The sequence below is a fragment of the Enhydra lutris genome, unplaced genomic scaffold, assembly GCF_002288905.1.
Source record: "Enhydra lutris kenyoni isolate GAN:26980312 unplaced genomic scaffold, ASM228890v2 scaffoldscaffold31, whole genome shotgun sequence".
In the NCBI taxonomy this organism is placed as follows: domain Eukaryota; kingdom Metazoa; phylum Chordata; class Mammalia; order Carnivora; family Mustelidae; genus Enhydra; species Enhydra lutris.
In genome coordinates this window covers 945,253-958,875 of record NW_019154115.1, presented here as the reverse complement: position 1 = coordinate 958,875, position 13,623 = coordinate 945,253, and the positions used below count along the sequence as shown (strand labels likewise).

At 37.7% G+C, this 13,623-nt stretch overlaps 1 protein-coding gene across 1 annotated transcript in view; it reads left to right on the top strand.

Annotated features, from left to right (window-relative positions):
• LOC111153247 (S-phase cyclin A associated protein in the ER) overlaps positions 1-13,623 on the top strand; it is a 491,788-nt gene that overhangs the window by 57,501 nt on the left and 420,664 nt on the right. Inside the window, exon 6 of the mRNA XM_022512152.1 lies at positions 9,562-9,662. Within this exon, the coding sequence (XP_022367860.1) occupies positions 9,562-9,662 (101 nt within the window). The remainder of the gene's footprint in view (positions 1-9,561; positions 9,663-13,623) is intronic.

Sequence of the window (13,623 nt, the reverse complement as noted above, 5' to 3'; positions counted from 1 at the left end):
AACCTAAGCAGAGAGCTGAAGGATCTGTACTCAGGAAATTACAGAACACCCATGAAAGAAAGTGAGGAAGTCACAAAGAAGTGGAAAAATGTTCCATGCTCATGGATTGGAAGAACAAATATTGTTAAACTGTGCTACCTGGAGCAGTTTACACTTTGAATGCAATCCCTATCAAAATACTATCAACTCTTTTCACAGAGCTGGAAAGAATAATCCTAAAATTTGTATGGAACCAGAAAAGACCCCAGATAGCCAAAGGAATGTTGAAAAAGAAAACCAAAACTGGTGGCATCACAATTCCAGACTTAAGTTGTATTACAAAGCTGTAAACATCAAGACGGTATGGTACTTGTGTAAAAACAGATGCATAGATCAATGGAACAGAGTAGAGAACCCAGAAATGGACCCTCAACTCTTATGATCAACTAATTTTTGACAAAGCCAGAAAGCCAATGGATAAAAAACAGTCTTTTAACAAACAGAAAGAATATCCAGTGGATAAAAGACAGCCCCTTTGATACATGCAGAAGAATGAAACTGGACCATTTCCTTACACCATACACAAAAATAGACTCAAAATGGATGAAAGACCTCAGTGTGAGACAGGAATCCATCAAAATCCTACAGGAGAATGCGGGCAGCAACCTCTTTGACCTTGGCCACAGCAACTACTTGTTAGATTAAGTGTCTAAAGGCAAGGGAAAAAAAAGGCAAAAATGAACTGTTGGGACTTCATCAAGATAGGAAACTTTTGCACAGCAAAGGAAACGGTCAACAAAACCAAAAGACAGCCAACAGAATGGGAGAAAATACTTGCAAATAATCTATCAGATAAAGGGCTAGTACCCAAAATTTGTAAAGAACTTACCAAACTCAACACCCAAAAAACAAATAATCCAATCAAGAAATGGGCAGAAGACATGAATAGACATTTCTTCAAGGAAGACATACAAGTGGCCAATAGACGCATGAAAAAATCCTCACTATCACTTGGCATCAGGAAAATACAAATCAAAACCACAATGAGATACCACCTCACACCAGTCAGAATGGCTAAAATTAACAAGTCAGGAATATCAAATGTTGGTGAGGATGCAAACTTTTGCAAGCTGGTACAGCTACTCTGGGAAACAGTGTGGAGGTTCCTCAAAAAGTTGAAAATAGTGCTCCCCATGACCCAGCGACTGCACTACTGGGTACTTACCCTAAAGATGCAAATGTAGTGATCCGAAGGGGCACCTGGATACCAATGTTTATAGCAGCAATGTCCACAATAGCCAAACTATGGAAAGAGCCCAGATGTCGGTGGACAGATGAATGGATAAAGAAAATGTATATATATACAATGGAATACTACTCAGCCATCAACAAAATGAAGTCATGACATTTGCAACAACATGGATGCAACTAGAAGGTATTATGCTACATGAAATAAGTCAATCAGAGAAAGACAATTATCCTGTGATCTCAGTCATATGTGGAATTTAAGAAACAAAACAGGATCATATGGGAAGAGAGCTAAAAATAAAATAAGATGAAACCAGAGAGGGAGAGAAACCATAAGAGACTCTTAATCAGAGGAAACAAACTGAGGGTTGCTAGAGGGGAGGGTCCCAGGGGGATGGGGTTACTGGGTGATAGACATTAAGGAGGGTATGTGATGTAATGAGTACTCGTTTTATATAAGGCTGATAAATCACTGACCTCTACCTCTGAAGCCGATAATACATTGTATGTTAATTGAATTTAAATTAAAAAAAAATAAAATGGCAGTGCTTCTTAAAGTGATATGCAGATTCAGTGTAATACCTACCAAAATTCTAGTCTCCTTTTTTGCAGAAGTGGACAAGCTGATCCTAAAATTTGCATGGAAATGCAAGGGACACAAAATAGCCAAAATAGTCTGGAAAAAGAACAAAGTTGGAGGGCCCGTATTCCCTAAATTCAAAACTCACTGCAAAGCTACAGTAATCAAAATAGCATGGTGCTGGAAGAAGGATAGACGTAGATCAGTGGAAAAGAATTGAGAGCCTGGAAATAAGTCCACACATCTGTGAATGTTGAAATTTTTAAAAAGATTTATTTATTTATTTTAAAGAGAGAATGAGTGCATGAGTGAGGTGAGGGGCAGAGAGGGGGGGAGGCTCAACTGATTGAGCCACCCAGGTGGCTCTGTGATCATTGATTTTTGACCGTTTAATGGAGAAAGAATAGTCTTGAGAAAATGCTGCTGGGATCAACTAGATATCTACACACAAGGAATGAATTTGAATCCCTTCCTCATTTCAAATATAAAAAAACAACTGAAAATGGATTAAAGACCTAAATATAAAAGCTGAAACTATTAAATTCTTTGAAAAAAAAAAAAAAACAGGTGTAATCTTTGTGACCTTTGACTTGGCAATAGTTTCTTAGATATGCTACCCAAATGCAAGTAACCAAAGGAAAAAAAATAGATATTAATATTAAAAACTTATGTGTGTTATAGGACTCTATCAAGTGATAGGACACCCCACAAAATGAGAGAAAATATTTTCAGGCCATGTATCTTACAAGAGTCTGATACCCAGAATATATAAAAAACTCTTGCAGCTCAGAAATATAGAGGACAAATAACCTAGGTTAAAAATGGTCAGGGAATCTGGGTGGCTCAGTTGGTTAAATGTCTGACTCTTAATTTCAGCTTCGGTCACGATCTCATGGTTGTGAGATCAAGCCCTCGTTGGGCTCTGCTCTGGTTTGGGAGCCTGCTTACGAGGCTCTCTCTTCCTCTCCCTCTGTCCCTCCCCATCCCACTCTCTAAAGAAAAGGGGGGTACAAATGATTTGAATAGATGTTTCTTCAGAGAAGGTATGCTGTGTCCAGAAAGCACATGAAAATATGCTCAACAATTTTAGTCCTCAGGGAAATGCAGATTAAAAGCACAGTAGTACCACTTTACACTCATTAGGATGACTAGACTCAGTAAGTCGGAAAATAGCAAGTGCTCAAGGATGTGAATAATTGAGACCCTCATACAGACTTACCTTGGACATCCTGTAGGTTCAGTTCCAAACCACTGTGATAAAGTAAATACCACAGTAAAGTGAGTCAAATGAATTCTTTGGTTTCCCAGTTCGTATATATATTATGTTTATACTGTGGTCTAAGTGCAGTACCATCATATCTAAGGAAACAATGTATTTGCCTTAAATAAAAATATTTTATTGCTAAAAATTGCTAACAGTCATCTGAGGTTTTAATGAGTTTTAATCACTGATTATAGATCACCATAACAAATATAACAGCAATGAAAAAGTATGAAATATTATAAGAATTACCAAAATGTAACACAGAGACATGAAATAAGCACTGTTAAAAAAGAAATGGCATAGGTAGACTTGTTCAGTGCAGGGTTGCCACAAACCTTTAATTTGTATAAAACATGGTATCTCCTAACTGCCATAAGACAAAGCATAATAAAATGAGATGTGCCTGTATATTGCTGATCAGAATGTAAAATGGTGCAGTGTTGTTGAAAAAGTTTTGGTAGTTCATGTTAAATTTAGAGTTACATATGATTTAGTAAATCCACCGCTAGGTAATACACCCATGAGAATTAGAAACATGTTCATAGAATAATTTGTACAAAAATGTTCATAGCAGCATTATTCATAATGGGCACAAAGTGGGAACAAGCCAAATTTCCATCAACTGATAAGTGAATAAACAAAATGTGTTTATTTATGCTATTATTTAGTCTAAAGTTACTGAAGTACAGATACATGCTATCAAGTAGATGAACCTTGAAAGCCTTAAGTAAAAAAATCCAGCCACAAGAGGCCATATTCTATATGATTCTGTTTATTTGAAATGTCTGGAATTGGCCAATCCTTAGAGACAGAAAGTAGATAAGTGGTTTCCAAGGGTTGGAGGGAGAGGAATATGGGGAGTGACTATTAATCGGTACTGGATCTCTTTCTGGGATGATGACAGTATTCTGGAGTTAGTTATACAACTCTGTGCATATACTAAAAATGACCAGATTGTATAATTTTAAATGGTAAATTTTATGGTGTATGAATTATATCTTAAAAAAAAAAATGCTGGGGCACCTGGGTGGCTCAGTGGGTTAAAGCCTCTGCCTTCAGCTCAGGTCATGATCCCAGGGTCCTGGGATCGAGGCCCGCATCAGGCTCTCTGCTCAGCGGGGAGCCTGCATCCTCCTCTCTCTCTGCCTGCCTCTCTGCCTACTTGTGATCTCTCTCTCTGTCAAATAAATAAATAAAATCTTTAAAAAAAAAAAAAGAAAAGAAAAAGTTATATCTTGAGCAAAAAAAATGCCAGTATTACACAAACTTTTCTAGAACATAGAAAAAGAGAACTCTTTTCAGCATAACCTTGATAACCAAAGCTTTTTTTTTTTTTTAAGATTTTTAATTTATTTATTTTGACAGAGAGATCACAAGTAGAGAGAGAGGCAGGCAGAGAGAGAGGGGGGAAAGCAGGCTCCCCGCCGAGCAGGGAGCCCGATGCGGGGCTCGATCCCAGGACTCTGGGATCATGACCTGAGCTGAAGGCAGAGGCTTTAACCCACTGAGCCACCCAGGCGTCCCGATAACCAAAGCTTTTATGAGAAAGGAAAGTACAGACCACTTAGCAGTACAGATGCACAAATACTAAAACAAATATTGATATATTAAATCTGGTGATTCAAATATCTAACAACAGATTACAGTCAAGTTAGGTTCATTCTGGTACTGCAATGTTGGTTTTAATCTTTCAGTATGAAATTAATATTGCCAAATTAGATGGTAAAGATGAAATAGATCTAGGAAAAGTATTTGACAAAATTCAGCACCTATTCATGATAAAAATAGCAAACTAAGAATAAAAGAGAACATCCTTACTGAAAGAAACTTCTAAAAAACCTATGTAAACATCATACTTACTGGTGAAATGTTGAGAACTTTCCTTCTGAAATTGGAAATGAGTCAGAGTCAGCTTTCTTTATTTCTAGTCAACATTGACTAACATAATATAATAAAAATAAAAATAATTAAAAAAAGAGGGAAAAAAAGGAATCTAGCCAACACAGGAAGATAATAATATATAAAATATATAAGGCTTGGAAAGAAATAAATAAATATGTTTTTATTCACAGTTCACATATTTACATTTACATATTTAGAAAATCTAGAAGAATCTAAATAGAAATTATCAGATGTATTGAGTTATTTAAAGTTGCTAGATACAAGTTCAAAATATAACAATCAACAGTAACAGAAAATGAAAAAAAATTTAAAGCAACTACCACTTATTCCTAGGTCTAAAGCTAATAAAAGATTTGCAAAACCTTTACACTGAAAACTGATACATTTTGAGAGACATTGAATAAAGTGGAAATATATATATAGGTATATATGAATTTGTTCATACAATAGAAAAGACAGTATTATAAAAACGTCAGTTTTCTTCTAGTTGATCTATAGAATCAATGCAATTACAAGTAAAATTCTACCTTTTTCCCCTGGGAAATTGAGAAACTGGATTTTTATGGAAATGCAAAGGGCTGGCATTAACCTAGGCTACCTTGCAGTCAAAGATATAGTTGGAGGATTTACTCTGCTGGGTTTTGAATTTTATTTTCTTATCTTATTTATTTATTTATTTAAGTTTGATAAATTCTTGTCCATTTTTAGATACTGGCCCTTTATCTGATATGTCATTTGCAAATATCTTCTTCCATTCTGTTGTCTTTTGGTTTTGTCAACTGTTTCCTTTGCTCTGCAAGAACTTTTTATCTTGATGAAGTCTCAATAGTTCATTTTTGCCTTTTTTCCCCTCGTCTTCGGAGACTTGTCTGGCAAGAAGTTGCTGCGCCTGAGGACAAAGAGGTTGCTGCCTGTGTTCTCCAGGATTTTGATGGATTCCTGTCTCACATTTAGGTCTTTCGTCCATTTTGAGTTTGTTTGCTTGTTTGTTTATTTATTACACATAGGGTTTTTTTTTTTTTTAAGATTTTATTTATTTATTTGACAGAGAAGCACAAGCAGGAAGATTGGAAGAGGGAGAAGCAGGCTCCCCGTTGAGCAGAGAGCCCGATGTGGGACTCTGTCCCAGGACCCCCGAGATCATGACCTAAGCCAAAAGCAGTCACTTAACCAGCTGAGTTACCCAGGCACCCCTTTTTTGAGTTTATTTTTGTGTATGGTGTAAGGCAGCGGTCTAATTTCATTCTTTTGCATGTGACTGTCCAGTTTTTCCAGCACCATTTGTTGAAGAGACTGTCTTTTCTCCATTGGACATTCTTTCCTGCTTTGTCAAAAATTAGTTGATCATAGAGTTGAGGGTCCATTTCTGGGTTTTCTGTTCTGTTCCACTGATCTATGTGTCTTTGTTTGTGCCAATACTGTACTGTCTTGATGATTCCAGCTTTGTAATATAGCTTGAAGTCTGGAATTGTGTTACCTCCTGCTTTACTTTTCTTTTTCAGAATAGCTTTGTCTATTCAGGGTTGTTTTTGTTCCATGCAAATCTTAGGATTGTTTATTCTAGCTCTGTGAAAAATGCTGGTGGTATTTTGATTGGGTTTGCATTGAATGTGTAGATCTCTCTGGGTAGCATAGACATTTCAGCAATATTTGTTCTTCCAATCCATGAACATGGAATATATATAATATGTAAATGTAAAAATGAAAATTAAAAAAGACTTAAAAAAAGAATTGATAAAATAAGAAAATAGCTGAAAAGGAACAAAAATATAGAACTGAAAGACTATAGAATAATACGAATGCTATATACTATTTTCCCCCAGAGCTGGAGTTTTGCAGCTCTCTATGATCAGTAAACATGGGATTAGCTGGATGTTTCTGCTGGTCTTCTGGGGGAGGGGCCTATTGCGCTGATTCTCAGGTATCATTGCCCTGGCAGAATTGTATCCCCCTTTACCAGTGGTCTGGGTTCAGTATAAGTGGCCTGTGGTTGTCCTATGTGGCTGTTTTGCTGCCTGAAGGCTTTCAGCAGCAATGGGGGGAATGAAAATGGTGGCACACTGATCTCTAACCCCAAAGCTGAAAGTTTGAGCAGCCCCCCTACTCCTCAGTGAGTCCTCACAGAAAAGCAGTCAATCACTCTTGTCTCACTGGTTTCCATCCACACTCTGTGTTCACCCAGCCTATGACTGAGTGTTTTTATCTCAGGCATGTCACCCCAAACCTGTTTGGAGTCTCCAAACTTTATGGACTCCTCGGGCGTGCACCTGCACCGTTCTTCCCAGGAGAGGTAGGGGATTCTCTCTGTGGGTCTGCCTCTTAATGGACCCCTGCTTGGAGAGCACTTTCCCAATGTCACAGTAGTTCATGGCAACACTTTATGGCAACACTGAGCAGAAAGCTGGTACTTGGACTCACTGTTTTTAGCTGGTTTCCCCACTCCAATGCTTGGGAACTCTGCCCCCTTTCTTTTTGTGACCCCTGGGGATCTTGAGGCCATGCTGTCCCACCTGGGATTTTGCCCTGCTTCACCACCTGAGCACCTTTCAGGCAGACTTCTAAAATTTCTGATTTTGAGTTCTCCTGCTTGTAACACTTTCTGGTACCTGGCTTGTGGAGGCTCCCTTCCCACCGTGGTTTGTCTTCTGATATATCACCTCCCATTCACTTCCTTGCACCTTCTATCTTGTGAAAGATGGTTGCTGTTCTATTGTAGAACTGCAGCAATTCTTTTCTCACATCTCTGGTTGATTTCATAGGTGTTGAGAATGATTTGGTAATTGCCTAGCCAAATTCCAGGGACCAGAGTTCTTTACATGTCTTTACATGTTCTTTACATGTCTGCCATACTAACTCCTCTGGGAGAGAGAATCTTAAGCAGGCTCCACATCCAGCGCCATGCCTGTCCTGGGGCTTGGTCTTACAACCCTGCGATCATGACCTGAGCTGAAATTAAGAGTGGGACGATTAACTGACTGAGCCACCCAGGCACCCCTTGAGTTTTATTTTAGAACTACAGCACGGTAACTTAGTTTGGTATTGTTACAAGAATAAACCAATATAACAGAGGAGAGACTCCGGAAAAAGACCCATGCTCTGAAAGGCAGTGTTGGAGAATATCTTCCTGACCTATGGTAGGAAAATAATTTCTTAAAAATGACACAAATAAGGTGCTTGAGTGGCTCAGTGGGTTAAGCCTCTGCCTTCAGCTCAGGTCATGATCTCAGGGTCCTGAGATTGAGTCCCATATCAGGCTCTCTGCTCAACAGGGAGCCTCCTTCCTCCTCTCTCTCTGCCTGCCTCTCTGCCTACTTATAATCTCTGTGTGTCAAATAAATAAATAAAATCTTAAAAAAAATGACACAAATAGTATCAGCCTTAGAAGAGTCAGAAGTTAGACTACCTCAATATTAAGAATTTATGTTCATCAAAAGATTTTATTCCATTATGAGAGTGGAAAGGCAAATATATGTGGTTAACATATATAGCCAAAAAAGGGCCCATATCCAAAAGATGTAAGGAACTCCCTCCTATCAAAAAGAAAAAGGCAGGAGTGTTTAATAGGTGCTTGGGCTAGAGTCTTGAATAGGCACTTCACAAAATGAGAATGGCTAATAGCGTATGAAAAAGGGCTGAACACCATTAATAATCATCATATTAAAACAAAAGCGAGACCATTACACAGCCGTCAACCAGAATGGCTCAGGTTAAAAATAAATAAAACCCCAAATGGACAATACCAAGTGTAGTCGAAGGTGTGGAGTAAGAACTCATATACACTGCTGGTGGGGAGTGGCAAACAGTTTGTTGTTATACACTAGAGTAGAACATATGCTCATTTTGTGACTCAGTATTTCCTCTCTTGGGCTTATTCTCAAAAGAAATGTATACGTATGTGCAGAGGACATACATATAAATAAGAGCATATAATTTGGAAATCACCCCACTGTTCTTAAACTGTAGATTGGATAAATAAATACACATACAATAAAATACTCTTCAGCAGTGACCTCGAAGAATGACAGTAAATGAATTGCAGGTTCATTCTGCAATATGAATGAATCTAGTAAAAAAAAATACAAAAGAAGTGAAAAAATAATAAATATGATTTCATTTATATGAATTTCATAATCAGATAAAATCAAACTGCTAGAAGTCAAAGCAGTGGTTGCCTTGGAGCAAGGATAGAGTAGTGATTAGGAGGGGACACCAGGTAACTTTTGGAGACCAGCATTGGTCTGTGTGGATGGATGCTATGCATGGGTCTTTGCTTTGAAATAATCTGTATATTTTATGCATTTTGCTGTTTATTAAACTTAATAATAAAAAAGGTTTATTAAAAGAATGGTCTTGGGGGGGATCTTGAGAAGGAATATCAGTACCGTCTATCGATCCTTAGATTATCAGCTTTACTAACTTCGTCCTGTATAGTGAGAATAAAAATAAGACCTAAAAAACTTAATCAGTAGGTTTTGCTGCTTTCTCAATGAGGAGTGTAATATAAAAATTATTAATTCCCAAGTCCATCAGTTCTTAAAACTTTTCAGTCTCAGGAAGGAATTTAATTATTATTGTTTGTTTTAATTAGGAGGTGCTAATGATGCTGGATAACTACGTAAGAGATTTTAAAGCATTGATTGACTGGATTCAACTTCAGGAAAAGCTAGAGAAGACAGATGCTCAAAGCAGGTAATGAACTCTTGTGTTTATAGCAGCTAGCAGTTTCAAAAGCAGTAATTGAAACTGACAATGACCTTGACCTAAGTTTAACTTGAAACCTATAAACAATCTAAAAGTTGGGAGCTGTATTTCTCCTTCAGTTCAGTAACAAATATTATTGGGTACTTACTAGTGCAAGGTACTTTTATCCAGTATAGAGATTTAATTGCTGAATATGATGCATTTACAACTCCCATGAATTTGTAGTCTAAGGGTGGGATAAAAATAGAACTTATTACCACAAAAAACTATTGCAGGTGTTCAGGGCAAGACGGGGTCATCTCTCTTGTAGAGGATAGATCAGGAAAGATTTCATGGAGGATAGGAAGAAATGTTGAAAAGATGTGCTGGATTTTAACAAGTGGTTGGTCTTTTATTTATTTATTTATTTATTTTTAAAAAGATTTTATTTATTTATTTGACAGAGAGAGAGATCACAGGTAGGCAGAGAGGCAGGCAGAGAGAGAGGAAGGGAAGCAGGCTCCCTGTTGATCAGATAGCCCGATGTGGGGCTCGATCCCAGGACTCCAGGATCATGACCTGAGCTGAAGGCAGAGGCTTTAACCCACTGAGCCACCCAGGCGCCCTGTGGTTGGTCTTTTAGATGAAGAGAGCAAGTTCAGACAGCTGTTGAAGTGCAGAGCATGTGTGAATTTAAAGTAATGTAGGGAAATATATATATTTCTTCCTAAGTAGGGAAACGTATACTACCTTAAGAAGAAATACATATGTGAGGAAGGCAGTAAGGAAAATTGATGATTTTTGATTAGGGTAGTCATGAGAGATCAAAGTTACTTTAGAAACATTCACTTTTTTCTTTTCAACATTTAAAAATAATGTACATTTAAAAAATGTAATATTACACTACATATAGCATCATATTAGTTTCAGGAGTAGAATTTAGTGATATATCACTTCCATATAATCCCCAGTGTTCATCATAGTTGCCTTCCTCAATACCCATCACCCATTTAACTCATCCCCCTGCCCATCTTCTCTCTAGCAACCCTCAGTTTGTTCTTTATAGTTAAAAGTTTGTTTTATGGTTTGCCTCCCCCCCTGCCAAGGTTCATCTGTTTTGAGAAACTTTCATTTGGAATCCCCACACAACATCTGAGTCCTGTGCACCAGTCTCTGGGACTGTTGTGAAGAAGGAAACAAACACAGTCCCTGTCCTCATGAAGTATATAGTGCATTTGCAGGAAATATTGATGTTAAATACTTAACAGTGTACAAAGTGTCATGAAAATACAGTGTACTTTGGGGATAAGGAAAAGCACCATCAACCAGTTTGCTGAATCCAGGAAGACTTACCCAAGGAGGTCGTATTTAAGTGAGGCAGAAATATCATGTAGGAGTCGGCATGACAAAAAGAGTAAAAGAATAACCCCACATAGAGGGAATGGTATATGTGATAACCTGGAAGGAGAAGAGAGCATAGTAAGTCAAGGAATTTCGAGTGTAGCAGGACTGAAATGGAGAGAACAAGGGGAGGAGTAGCATGAGTTAAGCCTAGAGAAGTAGGCTGAGACCAGATCATGTAGAGTTCTGTGGACATCATAAAAACTTTAGACTTTATTTTGAGCCATAAAATATTTTTAAGTAAGGAAGTGACCTCAAATTTGTGATTTTAAAAGATCTTTCTGGCTGTAGTGTGGTAAGGTTGAGGTACAGCAGGATAGTTTATAGATTATGGCTACTCAGACTGGAGTAGTAGCAACGGGGAGAGTTGAGAGATATTCCAAAGATTGATGATCAGCTAGACTTAGTATTATTTTGGTTATGTGCAAACACAGATATTCACTTACTTTATAAATGAGACCCGATCCCTTGTGGACTAGGCCAAGTCACATGAAGCTACTATCATATATTTTCTCCCAGAGAAGACAGGCCTAGGCTGCCTCTTTCCCTTGGATTTAACCATGGTTCAATTTCTGTAAGTGGAATCATCCAGTAAAGAACATGTTTTTTGTCCTATCAGCTCCATGGGGAAACCAGGGGAGTGAAGGAATCCCATGCAATAAATTCAGAGTCTTGATCCCCAGGAAACCAAATCCAGGGAAACCATGTTGTGTTGGTCCTTGTAACATTTTTGTTGCTTATAATGAAAAAAAAAAAAAAAGTTTTTAAATCCCAGTGTAGTAACATACAGTGTTGTATCAGTTTCAGGTGTACGGAATAGTGGTTCAACAATTATATACATTACTCCATGCTCATCACAATAAGTGTACTCTTAATCCCCTTCACCTGTTTCACGCATTCACTGCCCTTCCTCCCCTGCCCTGGCTCTAGCCATCTGTTTGTTCTCTATAGTTAAGAATCGTTTTTTTTTGTTTGTCTCCCCCAACCTTTGTTTTGTTTCTTTTTTTCCCCCTTTTTTCTTTTCTTTTTTTTTTTTTAGGTTCAAATGTAGAATTTAGTGATTCATCAGTTGCATACAACACCCAGTGCTCATTATATCAAGTGCCCTCCTTAATACCCATCACCTAATTACCCCTCCCCCCTGTCTACTTCCCCTCCAGCAACCCTCAGTTTGTTTCCTAGAGTTTGGCATCTCTCATGGTTTGCCTTCCTCTCAGTTTTCATCTTACTTTATTTTTTTTACCCTTCCCCTATGTTCATTTGTTTTGTTTCTTAAATTCCACATGTGAATGGAATCATATGATGTTTGTCTTTCTCTGACTGACTTATCTCTCCTCTCATAATAGCAAGTTTTGATACAGTTTTTTTGGTACTTGCTTTACCCACAGTCCCTGGGTAGATCAGGCCTAGTCCATATTTCTGCCAAGCAGTTTCACCCTTAATCTCTGAGAAGTGATTAAATTTAGGGGTGGTACATTCCTTCATTGGGTTGAACCAAGTTAAGGGATCATCATGCTGATCAGAGATTGGTGGCTCTGTTGTTCTTGTGAAGATAAGTAGAAGAAAGCAAGTTCAAAGAAAATGGAATAGATATACAAGGGGAATCAGGGATGAAGGAAATCATGTGGTCTTTGAGAGTTTAAGGTTGTTGCTTTTATGCTTCTTTCCTCTTGGTCTAATCCTCATGATTCTTTATTCCAGTTTTTCCCCACCTTGGATGTCCTTGACCTTTTATATAGTTTATATCCTTAGAGTAAATCTTTAATTTCTTTTTCATTCTTTCTTTTTTTTTTTTAAGATTTTACTTATTTATTTGACAGAGAGAGAGATCACAAGTAGGCAGAATGGCAGGCAGAGGGAGGGGGAAGCAGGCTCCCCGTCGAGCAGAGAGCCCGATGTGGGGCTCGATCCCAGTACCCCAGGACCATGACCTGAGCTGAAGGCAGAGGCCTAACCCACTGAGCCACCTAGGTGCCCTCTTTTACTTTTTAAATTCAGCTTGAGTTTCTGTTTCTTGTATCCAAAAGGGTCTACAAATATCACCACCAATGCATAAGAAGCGAACTAATTTTTTTTTTTTTTTTTTTTTTTTGCCTGCTTATAAACTATAGTCAGGTAGCAGTGGCTGTGTTGAGGATAGTATTAAGAAAGATTCTGAGGCCAAGTCCAAGGTGAACTCTATCCTGGTACCATGGTTCAGAAGTATACCTGAGATTTCTCTTTTTATCTTAACTGGTTATCAGCATATCTGCTCTTTGCTTCTTGAGGCAGCTCCTGGTTATAGAAAACAACCTTAAATTCCCTATAGATGGCATTATCCATCTTACTTTCCTCAAATCATGCATCAAAATTCATTTGAGATTCAAATGTAAAAACTGCAGTTGTACATAGAGAAGAAAACATAAATATTTATATATTTTTATTGTGGGTAAGGACTTTATAAGACAAAGGCAGAAACCACAAAGGAAGGTATTTATAGGCTTGATTTAATAGGAATAAAATATGCCTTTCTGCATAAAAGATTAAAATTTAAGTAGTTATGTTATCTCTGCCAAAGGATATGTAACCA